Below are 14297 nucleotides of genomic sequence, written 5' to 3' on the forward strand. Positions count from 1 at the left end.
GGGCCCCGGGGTGCACATAGGGAGTGTGTGGGAGGGGACGCCCTGCCTTCGGAGATCCAGTTCTTAAGGGGAAACAGCAACATCCATGGGTCAGGGGTGGAAGTGCAGTGGGGGTGGAATTAAAGAAGGGATAAAATGGACTGTAGGTACAGGAAACTTGTCATATTATTCCTGATACTTTTGTATTCCTGACACTACCATATTCATCACTGTCTTTCAAGGCTCAGGTAGAGTTTTCCACTGCTCAATTACTTGTAACTGGTACTCCACTTAGCAAAGAGAAGCATGCATGTGCACACACCCACCACTCATAAACCCTCTTTTCCTCCACCCTTTCTATTTTCACAAAAGTGATTTAGAAATCATCTAGCTGCTTTCACCTACTAAAAAGTTATATGTAAGAAAAATGTAATTTAAGGTTAAGTCTAGCAAGATTACAAAGGTGTTAACAGCAGGAAAACCCAGGATTCCAGATTCCCAGTACAATGTGTTTTCCACTTCCACTTTCCCTATAATACAGATTCTTATCTTTAATGATATAAGAATAGATTATGTCTCACTTTTCCATCTTCCACAGTATTTGGCTCACTACTGGGTAGCACACAGCACCTGTGAATGGTGGATATAAGAAAATGCCCTTTCCTGAAACATGAATTAGTATCTCAAGAAGACAGTTTGGTAATGGTGTTCTGTAAATACTCTAACCCTGGGTGACTTAGAACATTCTTGAAGTACTGCACTTAGCTCTGGTAACTAGATTTTCAAAAGAAATTACGCAAATGGAAGCATGTTCATAGGAAACTAAAAGAATAATTAGAGAGGTAAGGATGCCAGGAACTAAACCCCTTAAATAAAAATTGAAATGAATGAGAATGTTCAGCTTTAAATTCTTTACTAGTCACAGGACAATTCATCCAAATCAGCTTTTCAAGTTCTTCATAATCTCCATAATCTTTACTTTATTTCAGCCACTCAAATCAAAAGTCATAAACCTAGGACATTGCTCACAACTGTAATGGTCTACTCAGTTTTCTTCCCCAGTAATCTCCAGTACATCAATTTTTAGATTTCTAGTCCTTCTCACCCCAACTTTCTTTCTCTGAATTTTCTATCTTCCTTTCCAAAACAACAAGGTTCCACTGCCCTTTCTTTAACCATTGAATGCTCAACCCCTTTCTTTTACTATTTATTTGTTGTACTATCTAGCAAAACCTCAATATTGAATCAATCCAAATGATCATCTTATCCATGTTCATATGATTCCCACTTTACTGTATTATCTTCAATTTCAACTGATTCTTCAAGAATGTCTGAAAAATCTTTCTGATCAGTTCTCCTTAATTCTCCACAATGGCTATTTCATTTTTTCCCTTTTGTTTCAAAATCTTGACCCTAAGATTCATCATTCCCAGCTCCAAACTAAAGCATACAATTTCTACTATAAATAATCCTTTTAGCTGCACAGCCTACAAATTCATTAGCATCCATATATTTTCTTTTCCCTTTCCTAATACAGTGAAAAGAGAAAATACTTCTCTTATTTAAGGCTGATTTTTCCATCTGAGCTCTAGATATTAATTTTAACTCTCTAAGACAATCTTCATGGATGGTTTCCTTCGACTATCTCCTTACCAGTATTAAAACACGCAAATCTTTCCTATATTCAATGCCAAACTAAAAAGCCTTCACTCAATTCCATGTCTTGTTTCTTTTTTAACCAAACATCTTGAAAGACTTAATCTACATTCATTTTGTCTTTAGCTATTTTCTCTTCCTTTTCATCAATCCACTGTGCCTCAAACTATTCCTACCAACACCACTGGAATGGCCTTAGACAAGTTATTTAATCTCACCGTACTTCAGTTTCCACATATGTAAAATGGGAAAAACAGAATTTATATGGTTGTTGTGTGGTTTAAATCAGTTACTATATGTAAAGTGGTGGTAAAGTGACAAAAGTAAGCTCTGGTCCTAGTTTATATCTTATCTCTTTGACTAGTATTCTTGTCAATGTTTGTTTTTTTCCCTTTCCTTTTCTTCTTCTTTTTTCTTTCTCTTATCTATCCTGTAAATCAATGTTTCTCAAAGTCTAGGTTTTTAACTTGAATCACTCTGCATATCTGTTTGATATGCAAATTCTTGAATCAATCTCTAGATCAAATGAATGTAACTCTTTTGAGGATTGAAAAATCTCCTTTTCAAATAAGTGTTCCAGATGATTCTGATACAGACAAAAGTTTGTGGGTTTTTTAAAATTTATTTTTAATTATTATTATTTTTTTTGATGTAGTCAAAAGTTTGAGACTCACTGATATTGGTGTTTCTCGGGATCCTGTCCTAGAACTTCTCTCTTTACCCAAGGAAGTAGATATTTATTTTCATAAGTAATTCAAGTGCTGATTATTCTCACATTCTTTTCTTGAGGTCAGACTGTGATCACTTTCAGGTTTGTAATCTAACTTCTTTTTATATATCTTCATATGGACATTTCAGAGATATCTAAAATTCATCACATCCAAAACTATTATCCTCCTCAACCAAAACCTGCCCCTCCTCCAACATTATCAATCTCACTATTCAAACTTAAAATGTAAACATCTTGTATTTTCTGCCTCTTTTTCTTTACTCCATCCCCATCAGCCTTCAAGCCCTATTTAGCCTAAACATCTCTTGAATCTATTCTGACAACTTGTTAGTCGAAGGTATCATATCTCACCAGACTAAGTCGACAATCAATAGTCTCCTAAAGAGACTTAAACTAAACCACATCTCTTGATCATCTGCCCAATTACATTCTCCATATTCCACTATTATCTTTATAAAACAAAAATCTAATTGTGCCATTCCTCTAAATAAATGAATGCCTTGAATGGCTCACCATTTCACTCTGATAATGGCAAAATTCCTAACTTCTGCTTCAAATGACCATCTCAATAATTTAGTCTAACATTGGTCTCTGAATATTACTAAAAAGGTGAACGAAATATATATTTTTAAAACTGCCTACCATTATCAGGAAGCTAAAAAGCCTGATATCAGAAACCAAAAGAGATGAGTCTGGCATTAGAGAGAACCCCCAAATTGAAAAAGGCTTAGGTAAACCCGAAATCTCTGAAGGGCTATGTCCCAAGAGGCATGGTAAACTGAAGAGATAAGTACTTTTGCAGAAACTGAAATCTAGTTTTCAACCCTCTCAATGCCTGACTGGATTAACTTGATTCATCATTGGTAGCTCCTCTAGACATCTTCCTAAACGAGTGAAAATCCTTTGTAGGAAAATAACATCATCCTAAAAAAATATGTTGCATGGACAGCTCTCTAGACTTGTAATGTTGTGTCTGAATTTGAATCACGGAAATGTCTGTTAAATGAATAAATGTTGAAAAATAATTTTTTTTTCTGATAAGTAAAACAAATTACCTTCATCATTGTTATGGCAATATAACGAGCCTCCTTCACGATCATGGGTTCATATGAAACGTCCAGCTTTGGTGATGCCAGCCCACCAAAAGTCATGTCAGTATTAGAAGATACAGCCGTCACCGCAGGACTGCCAGGAATCCTCTGAGGTTTCTTTACTTGCTCTTGTTGTAAAGACGTTTTTTTCTGAGAAACAGGAACGGCTTTCACTTCCACCTAACCATGATATTATAAGAACCAAACATTTTTATTACATAATTGTCCATGACACATCAAAAGAAGCAACTTTTCATTATGGATTCTCAGTTCTATAATTTTATTGTCGGTCCACTGTGGGCATTCCCTTCAAAGGCTTTTTTTCACAGTGCCAGAATGACCTTGAGGTGGTTTTACAATATGGATCTTGAACACAGCGTAAAAGAGAGGTCTTGTTTTTTGGAATAAATAATCATAGATATCAAAACATATAATAAAAATAAATGCCGCCATTAATAAAGTACAGGAACTAATAGTAGAATGAACCTATAATAAATTCTTGCAGGGACTAACATTAAATTATCAGGTAACTTAAGTATAAATACTTTCCCACAATCTCCACATATTTTGAAGTGCTAATCTCAATTTTAACTGTTCTGAAGAAGAAAATGCACTCCATTGATAAGTCTTAAAAATTAACACATAACAAATCTTATATCTAAAGCCTAAAGATGTTTATTTACTCTAGTGCATAGAGAGTATGATTAGACAGCTCTGTCATCAACAAAACCTAGTTGATGATGCAATCTAGTGAAGCTTTCCAGCTCAATTTCTTCAACAATAAAATGAAGATATCTTTCTGTAGAGATGCGAAGAACAGATTTGCTAAGGCATATTATAACACTGAAAGTATAAATTATTTTATAAACAGTACTCAGAAATATCTTCCAAGAATTATAATAAAACACATTATTGCTGTTTGTGTTATTTGTTAAGCATTAGCACAAACCACCTGATTCCTAGGTAACCTCAGAGTTACAATTTAAATACCACTTTAGCTCTTTATCAAGTATCATCATTCTGAGGTTCAAAGTTTTTTCTCTTCCTTTCAGACACTATGTTTGTGGTTGGCAAGCACAGCTAAGAATTAACAATAAGATCTTTACAGAAATAGTACAGAAAACATAAATGGAAGTAAAAGTATTACTTAAATAATCCAGGGGTATCCCAGAACTGTGCAGTGTCTTTAATGTTTATTGTTCTTATTAACGCCATTCTAAGGAGTCAGTTATTTGAGACTCTTACTGCCTACATAAAATTAAGTGCGGCTGGCAAATATGTTCCATTAAATACCCAGAATCTTTTTTAGTTGGAGTTAAGAGACAGATCAGTATTTGACCTGATATAATGCCCTAAAAATATTAAAATCTATCTTATATATTTACAATACAGAATTTTAAAGATATATAGTAAAATTCTTCAACTCATGTACACTGCCAGTATTTTTATACATACTATTTTGGTTTAATCTTTATTTAAACAACTATATTTACTCTAAGTAGGTTAACATTAAAAGTACAGTTGCCTATATACTATGAATCTTCAAGTAAATCACTGAATAATATATTGAGTATTAAGACATTGTAGAATGATATCTACTCTGTTTCTTTTACACTGTTTCTTTAAAATTTCTTTGCTATTCTTTTATTTCCTATGTGACTGTCTTTTTTTTCACTAAATAAGATTTCCTTGGAAAATCAATTTATGAGTTAAAAAAATAACAGTACCACTTGCTACTTAAAAAGCATTTGGGATCTCACTAAAATATTAGCTGCAAACCAATTTTTATGTTTCAAATAACTGGCTATTATTACATAAAGATACTTCAACAAATTTTGGTAAGTCTAAAATGCTCCTAAAACTTCATGTGCTATTAGGCTGAAAATAAAGATTAAGTCTGTTTTCAGCTAATATGATAATATGATATTAATAAATTAAACATCAACAAATCACTTTTCCTAAATAATAATTTTAGGACTTTCTTAGATATGGTTTCTAAATTAGAGATAAATCTGATATGGATTTTGAGCATAATTAGAAGTTTAGTGTAAAGGAGGACAGAGTGGGAGAAGCAAAATATATAGGAGAAAAAGAGGAATTATAGAAAGATAGACCATGTGGACAAAAAAAGTAGCCAAAGAGGAGGAGAGCAAAATAAAGCATAATGTCTGACTTTGAAATGTAAGATATAAACAAACCAAATATCAAAATGAAGTAAGAGACAGCAAAATACACAGAGGAGGAAACATAAGAAAATACAACTAAAGAAATACTATAAGCATTCCAGTAGGAACCTTAGAAATATTATGCTGACCTGGTAAATGGTTATTACAATGTAGTCACACAAATAAGAAACTTATTGTGGGCTCAAAGATTGAATTTAACAACTCACTACATACACCTGAGTGAGAAATTCATCAGTGAATAATACATTAGCCCCTCGACATATTAATATGTATTGCATTATGATAAAAATTCTGTCCGCAGAGACATTTTTTTCGTATAACTATCAGGGTTACTTCATGCTCTATTCAATTTTTTTCTTATAATTTGTTTTTTTGCATTCCACAGAGTAATTCATAGAGGGCATGAAATCACTTGGATGAGACATGTTCTTCCTTAAAAAAGAGAGAAGTGAAAATATCATAGTGTATGATAGAGAAGTGCAAATATCATATACTATGTAAACATATTATATATATTTTATGTAATTAAGCATATATACTATTCCATCCTATATATGTATGTTTGGGTCATGACTGAAATCCTTACTGTGGGTCATGGCCAAAACTTTGAAAGCTAGTGGTAGTGCTCGCTTAGGTAGCACATATACTGAAGGCCACTGGTACAGACAGACTTTTGTTTAATATCAGGGTCAGATACTCTTCCATACAATTTTACTTATTGGTCTTAAGACTATATATGTCTTAAGACTATATATATGAACTACATATGTCTCTTGCCTTTTCTTACTATGAGTCAGGTAAAAGGTTTCATTGGCATTGTGCTTCTTCATGCTATAAATCAAAGAATGTACCAAGTAGTTGGAACAGTTCTATTAAAAGTAATTCTGAGGTAAAATCAGTTGCTCTGTAAGTAAAAAGGATTTTGTGGCTTAATCAACTCTAAACCCAAACAATCAAATTTCTTTGTAATACAGTTTTGAGGGGTGAGGCAGCTGGGATTATCTATACAAACTTGCATTCAATATTGATTTTTTTTTTCAGAAATGTAACAAGTTTTAAATGAGAAATTTACATTAATAGGTAATATCACAAAAGAACTTAATTTTATGTTACAATATTCTCTAGAATGTCATTATTAATGTCTTAGGGACGAGGTATACAAAGAACTATATTCATCAACACATTACCTGTAACTATTTCCATTACTCATTCTTTTATAACACAAGTTCATTACTAATATTTGATAAATATCATTATTATATTTTAAATATTGTTTCAATAGTACCAAATGCAAAATGTATTTGAGCCTTTTAAAAGATACATACAAAATTTTAAAATGTATTCTTTTACTGGTTTATTTAATCATTACATATTGAGGGCCTTTCCTCTATGTGCTTAGCACTCTTTCTGCAGACACTTTCCCTATCCTTCCTTTGAATCACCAAAGCACCTAGCGAAATGTAAAAAACAAACAAAAACGTATAGCTTGGAACACTGGATACTACTCAACATAAACAAATCACTTAAACAATTTTTTGGCTTCCTCCATTACATATATGTAAAGAGGGTATTGCAAATGGACTCCAGGCACTTGCCATTTCTAAAATTTTATTATTCACAATAGCCATGCACAGATGTCTACTAATTTAATTTTGATATAATTACCTTCATATTGGGAACATGTACCACATCTCCATACTGGTCTTTTGTTTGAACTGTTATGGTGGTAGGCCAACCACAACGAATATCATCCTTGTTCAGGATCAAAGATGTTTTCTGAGGATCAGCATAGGAATCTGGCTGAAGCCACCTTCCAGTAATAAAAGAAACAAGCACACAAAAAACCAAACATTCATCAACATTGTCACTGAGTAAGTCAAACGAGTAAAACATGTATCAAACAAAATGATAAATCAATATCTTCATTTCTAATTCAGACATAATCACAACTGTCTTCCTTGGAAGTAATTTGTTAATGACAGATTCATTACAAAATATGCCAAGCATATGAGATTTCTGAGGTTTACAAATAAAACAGAAATAATTTTAAAATCAGAAAATGAAATTTTAATTCTGGCTGATTTAAAATAACCAAGGCAATGAATTTAGGCTGAGTATAACTTGAAGTGCCTAGGACACTTATTCTTACTGAGGGAGCTCCACCTTAACTTGTCAGCCCGAAAGCCTGGGCAAGAGCAGCTTCTCTATAAAAGCAGGGACAGAAATGGCATTCTGCTTCCTTGAGGAGTTAGGTTAAAGCTGTCCTGTCCGTTTTCTCAACTTCCTTTTTTTTTTTTTTTACCAATTTTGCCAACTTTCTATATTTTGTGAAAGCCATTCCTGAATTCATTCCATGATCTATATTCAAGTTGTGAGGTGAGTGAGTAATAAGTACTTCTGTCACGTGTAAAAATGTCCACAAATACAGTAGTAAGGCTGACTTAAAATTTGATTTTCTATTCTTCTCCAATCACCATTTTGGTTTTTTAAAACTAAAGAGCAACCTCTATATTTTTAAAATTAAAACGTAGATTCCTACGTTTACTAGAAAAATCACACAAGCCAGCATATTTTTTATCTTAAAAAAAAAAAAAAGCAACAAAATAAATGAGAATTCTACAACCTCAAATGATCTGACTTAAATTCTAAATTTATATTTGTATTAACTGTAGATTTGAAAAAACTCATTAAAACAAAATATAGCAATATATTTAGGAATTTAGTTAGATATTAAATATTACTACTCAGTATACAGACTTCTCAATTATACTATGTTCCACATCTTTTTTTAAATCAAAGTTAATCTAGGACACTTTAAAATAATCAACTAACAAGTATCATATATTTTTAAAATATTTTGAAATATTAAGTACCATTTTATACTTCAGCAAGTTCAAAACCAGATTATTTTAGGCAGCATTTTTAATATCCTGATGGATTCCCCTTTCATTTCTCTTCAGATATGAAGGCTGAGGCAAGCCCTGAGAGAAAGCAACTGTTGTACTCCGAGTGCCTTACCTTGCAAGCCTTCCACCACTTGATCCTGGAACACAAGCAATAAAATCATCCAGGAAGGACTGTTCATTGCTTTGGATTTGAAGTGGTAAGTTTCCTTCCAGTGCCTCTAATATAGTTGGTGAATGAGAAAGAGCTAAACCCTTTCCAAGAATACCAGAATGGGTTTTGCACACCTGTTGGATAAGAGAGAATATTTATGTATTTTAAAATATAAAGCTTTAATTACATGAATTTTTTAACGTGCACACAATTTTTGATAGGCTTTTTTGGAGAAATCATTTTCTCCCCATGCCCCAGTGTTCCTTTAGCTTATAAAGTAGAAAACTTCCAGGAGGAAAAGCTATGGGATAATACTTCCAGAGTCTTTCCTCCAACAAGAATAAGGGACTTTTCAGACCCAATGCTGCTGCAAATGGTGCATACCCCCCCAGCCCTCTACATGTTATATCCCCATTTGTCAGGGCCAGGGCTCCCTTCTATTGGCAGTTGTGGAGGCCCCCCTCTTTCTGTGTCTCCATTATTGGCAGCTATCATGGATAGGTGTGTCTGCTCTCATGGGTGGTGGGGGCAGGGAGTATCATGGGTAGGTGTGTCTGCCCGTCTCACGGGTGGTGGGAGTACGGGGCACCAAGGTCTTGACTTGGGTAAAAAGTGGATGGAAGCTTGATTGTTGTGGCTGCACATAAACTGCATCAGCCTATCTAAGTCTGGTTAATGTTAAGAAAAAGAGGAAGATAAAATCGAAATTTTAGTCCTCACCTATTTGACAAGCAAGCCTACATTTTAGAAAGACCTGCTTTAAATGCTGAAACTAGAAACTTTTTAATGATTATAAATTTTGAAACAAAACATTTTTCATAGAAAAGGATTATAGTTCCAGTACTGTCAAGTTTACACAACAGTAACTTCTGCATTCCCCAAGTTACGCAATTTCAAAAATCATGATTTTTGAAATCAAACAAACTTGAATTTGAATCCTGGCTTTGGACAAGTGATTGCTGTATGCTCTTCAGCTAACAAGTTACAGACCTTCTTGAATCTGTAAAATGTATAAACTGGTGATCAAATAAAGTTATTTGGGTTATTTTAAAATATAAGTTAAATAACATTAATAAAATACACACTACATTGCCTAACAAGTTTTAGGTGTTTAATATGTGTTAGACCACCACGACTACTTGACATAACAAATATAATAATATATGAACTCTTTGATGGTTCTCCTTAACTAAAAAGTTATCTGACACATATTGTTTATTAAATATTTGTTGAATTAATTTTTATTTTTGTATCGTAAGGTACAGATTTAACTTTTCTTTTAAAACAAAAACAAAAGCTGGTGGGTTTTTAAAATTCAGAAATTTCTTAACATTACTGAGGACACCGTGGCTCCCTATGATTACACATATGATCAAGATCATGGACTTTTGTCACCAAACTTTCAGAGGTCAAATTCTAGCCCAGTTGCTTACTAGCTGTGTAAATTCTGGGTAAGTTACTTAAGCTTTCCTTGCCTCAGTTTCCTTATCTGTAAATAGAGATAAGAGTCTCTAATTCATAGAGTTGCTGTAAGGACTAAATGATTTAAAAATATGCCAAGTGTTTGAAATAGTACTTGATAAAGTTAAATAAGTGTTTTTTATTATTACTGCTATGATCAGTTTATCTCAAGAAATACAATACAAACCACTAGTTGTAGGTATTAGAAGACCTAGATACTAGCCTCTATCTCCCAATTAGCTGAATTCTTAGACAAGTCACATAACTTTTCTAAACTTCACTTATTGGTAAGACTCAAGAGATAAATACCTTCCTCAAAGTGAGATTGCAAAAATAGGTAATATTAAAGATATCGTAAATTAGAGTGCTCTATAGATATTATTTAAATTACTACTAAAACCTTTCTCCCCTTTTTTTCAAACTGGTTAATAACTTTCAAGATCCACTCTACATGCCCACAGGTCTGCAAAGCTTTCCCCTACACCCTTGGCACTTGATAGCTCTTCTTTCTCCCATAGAATTTATGTCTCGCTCCAGAGTTAACACACACCATGCAGCACAGCAAAGACTCACATGTGTGTCTCTCATCAATGGGAGAAATTATAAATTATTTATCTTTATAACCACCAGTGAACAGAATGAAGTATTTAATGAATGAGTCCTATTTCCAAAAAAATTAAGGTTGATCTGATTGTTTAAATCAGATCATTTAAATTAATGTACAAAGTTTATCCTTACAATGTTTGGGACAATACCTGTAATGCAGCCTCTTCAAGAATTTCAAGATCTTCCTCTAATTCATTACCTGTTGTGTAAATAAAAGTTTTACTAAAATATATCCATACTTAGTTTAACTTTCTAGTCTTTTGCATTCTTTTACCTTTTTCACAATGATATTTCAGATTGAAAAGAACTATTATCATTCAGGATAAATCTCGGTTTATATTTTAAAATGTAATTACATTTTCAATGTGAATATAAGCTATAAGTCTCAAGACGATACTCAAAAAATACATTATTTGAGTGATATGCAAAAGCTTTATACTATATTTATGCATATAAATGTAAAATTTTTGTAAAAAATAAGGAAACTGGTTATTCAGAATCTGAGCCATTTTATTTTGGTTATCGTATAGAAGAGCTATACCTTTCCTAACTGGCAGGAAAACCTAAGGTAGTGACTATATCCTCTAGCCATTTTCTCCTTTATGGCTTAATACAGAACACATTTTATTTATTAAATTTTCTTTGATAGCTTAATTTATAAAATATCATTTCTAAAGTAATACATATTCAAAGGGAAATATTCAAATTATACTGAAGGACAGAATAAATACTTCTGCCACCACTCCCCACCCAAACATAAAGTGTCAACAATTTCTTATGTATTGTTCTAGAAACTCTGTGTACAAATAATAAATGTGTGTGTATGTCAACATAATGCACATATGTGAACATACACATATATTTATACATAAGATAATGTTTGTAAAAATGGGGCCCACTTCTGCAACTTGTTTTTCTCAGTTAATATATCTTGGACATCTATTATGGTCGTGACATTGAGGGCTAATTGTTTTGTTGTTTTTAAACAGTTACATACATTCCCACTGTACGGATATACTATTACTTCTTTAACCAGTTTCCAACTGATAGGCATTTTGGTTACTTCTCATTTTTACAATCATAATCACTGTTATATTAATGTATCTTACAACATATATTTTTTGAGCACTTGTGCAAGTATGTATAAAAATTGCTACATCAAGAAGTATATGAATATAAAATTTGAAGTTTTGACATATTTCCTTCAAAGAGGTTGTACTAATTTTCCTACACAATTAGAATAGAAGATGTCTCCTTTTCTCATATATGTCAACATTAAGCAGGAGCAAGGGAACTAGGAAGGACAAAAGGTAGCAGGAGGAAGAAAGAGAATAAAAAAGAAGAGGAGAGAAAGAGAGATGGGAAGAAAGAAAGGATCAAGTGAGAAGGGTAGTCTCAAAGGGAAGAGATACAGACAAACTTTCAGGGGTGAGCATTGGGGAACTATAAACATAATGCTTTTTATTACCAAATACTGTGGAAATAAAATGTTAAACTATAGTTAAATGTCATAAAATTGGTAAATATTTTTAAATTTATTTTCTTCTTTGCTATCTTGATTATGAATTCTTACATATCACACAACTTTGCATCTTGAAAAGATACCGTTTCTGCCACTGCCTCATTTCTCTGTTCTGCTTCACATGAAAACTCCTCCAGTTACCTTTTATCAACCTGACTCTCCTTCCTGACTTTCCATTCTCTCACTCTGATCTAAAAGGCCTTATATTTCTCTCATTTTACTGATGTATTTCTTATTGTGTACATAAATAATCAAGTTTTTAGATCCAGTGAAAGATTTTAATTGACGTCTCAGCAGCATTCAAAATCCCATGAATACCCACTCTCCTGGTTTCACTTCTGCCTCGCTGGCTGCTGCTCCATCACAGTCTTTTTCCAGTTTTTTCCTCCTATTTTGTCTAGCTTTGAAATTTTGGCAAGCCCTAGCTTTGAGCCCGGGCTCTTCTCTCGCTCATTTGCATTCCCTTCCTAGCTCATCTTTCATATGGTCTTGTGTGTTTAAATATCAATTATGTTCAAATAACATTTCTCTTGACTCCTTCCCTGAGCTCCAGACAATGAGTTCAAGTTTTCTACTTGGTATGTCCACTAGAATATTTAAAAAATATCTCAAACCTTTGGTTTAATACTATACATTCGGTGCTTAACCCAAATAAATGCCTGGCACATAGCATGTATATGAATAAAGAAGAGTGTTTGTGTGCATGTGTACGTGTGAACACAAAAGACCTGAAGATACTCTTCAGTCTCCAAAAATCCCAAACTACCAGGATATTAAGCAGCTATTGCTCATGAGTGTATGTGACTATGGAATTCATTTTGCTAATCTATTTTTTAAAAGTAATATATAATAAAGGTACTATAATAAACGTACTCTATTCTTAAATTTCTTTTAAAAATCGTAAACAAACACCTAGTATTTGCCCAGACTCACCAATAGGAAGTGCTAGGTCCTTTTTCATCAAAGCTGCTGCACAAACCCCACCAAGATTGGCTAATTCTTTTTCCAAATGAATGACTCCCTGTATAATGGCAAAAACATATTAACTGCTTTAAAAAATGTTTGGATGATAATGTGGATTATCAACGAATGTGACTTGCATTCAACTAAAACTTTTGAAACTAGAAGAAAGCATAGTTAAATTAAGAGTGGAAGAGATTCGGGAGGATCACTCTATAAATTATACAAATGTCTAATCGCTATGCTGTACACTTGAAACTAATATTAAAAAAAAAAAAAGTGGAAGAGACTTAATATTATGTCTCATGCTGGTTGTAAGGTTCGAGCCCCCGGGTGCACTGTCCAAAGAATTTTTCATTCGTTTCTTTGAGGAGACATGATTATTTTTTCCCTTGATTTTGCTTTTGTTGTAATGATTTGAAACATTCAGAAGAGATATTAAGTTGGTCCCACTGTGAAATCAGGTTCTATTATTTACTCAGAAAGGTACAGCGACCTGTGCAAGGTTGGAACTAGGTCTTCAAAGGCTGGGTCATATTGCACAGACTCCATTCTCTTCATATATTAAAAGTAGCAAAAACAGACGACTGTATACAATTAAAGTACAAAATATTTTAAATTAAATACTCTAACTTAAAATAAATTTGGCTCTTAAGTAAAGAAAGCAAATAAATTTAAGTCAATAGTAGCCCTTAGAAACACAATCTTCCTTAACAGAATGAGAGGATAATTCATTCTTACCTCATCAGGTCCAGGGCTAAACTCATATCCAATTGCAAAGCATTTGAAACCATAGAAAGAAGCTTTGTCATCTTTCACATAATCTGATGCAGTTTCCAATGAGAAAAGGGCCTCATTTCCTAAGGAAAAAACCAAACATTGAATTCAAAATCTTGAAACGACTTTATGTTTTATCTAAGTCAAGATAGGTAGCAATACAAATCAAATATTAAAAAAACCTAGCCTTTGCGGGGAGGGTTCCTGTATCTACTTTAACAAAACTGTGCTAGAAACAATGGAACCATCCCAAATGGACTGTTTTTTTTTTT

At 33.0% G+C, this 14297-nt stretch overlaps 1 protein-coding gene across 1 annotated transcript in view; it reads right to left on the reverse strand.

Annotated features, from left to right (window-relative positions):
* The window catches only part of MYCBP2 (MYC binding protein 2, E3 ubiquitin protein ligase), a 265889-nt gene that overhangs the window by 93137 nt on the left and 158455 nt on the right, over positions 1 to 14297 (reverse strand). Inside the window, exons 42-46 of the mRNA XM_011378152.2 lie at positions 13222 to 13309; positions 10916 to 10965; positions 8661 to 8833; positions 7308 to 7452; positions 3421 to 3636 (exon numbers count right to left, since the gene is read on the reverse strand). Of these exons, the coding sequence (XP_011376454.1) occupies positions 3421 to 3636; positions 7308 to 7452; positions 8661 to 8833; positions 10916 to 10965; positions 13222 to 13309 (672 nt within the window). The remainder of the gene's footprint in view (positions 1 to 3420; positions 3637 to 7307; positions 7453 to 8660; positions 8834 to 10915; positions 10966 to 13221; positions 13310 to 14297) is intronic.

This window comes from Pteropus vampyrus, unplaced genomic scaffold (genome assembly GCF_000151845.1).
Source record: "Pteropus vampyrus isolate Shadow unplaced genomic scaffold, Pvam_2.0 Scaffold332, whole genome shotgun sequence".
NCBI classification, from domain to species: Eukaryota; Metazoa; Chordata; class Mammalia; order Chiroptera; family Pteropodidae; genus Pteropus; species Pteropus vampyrus.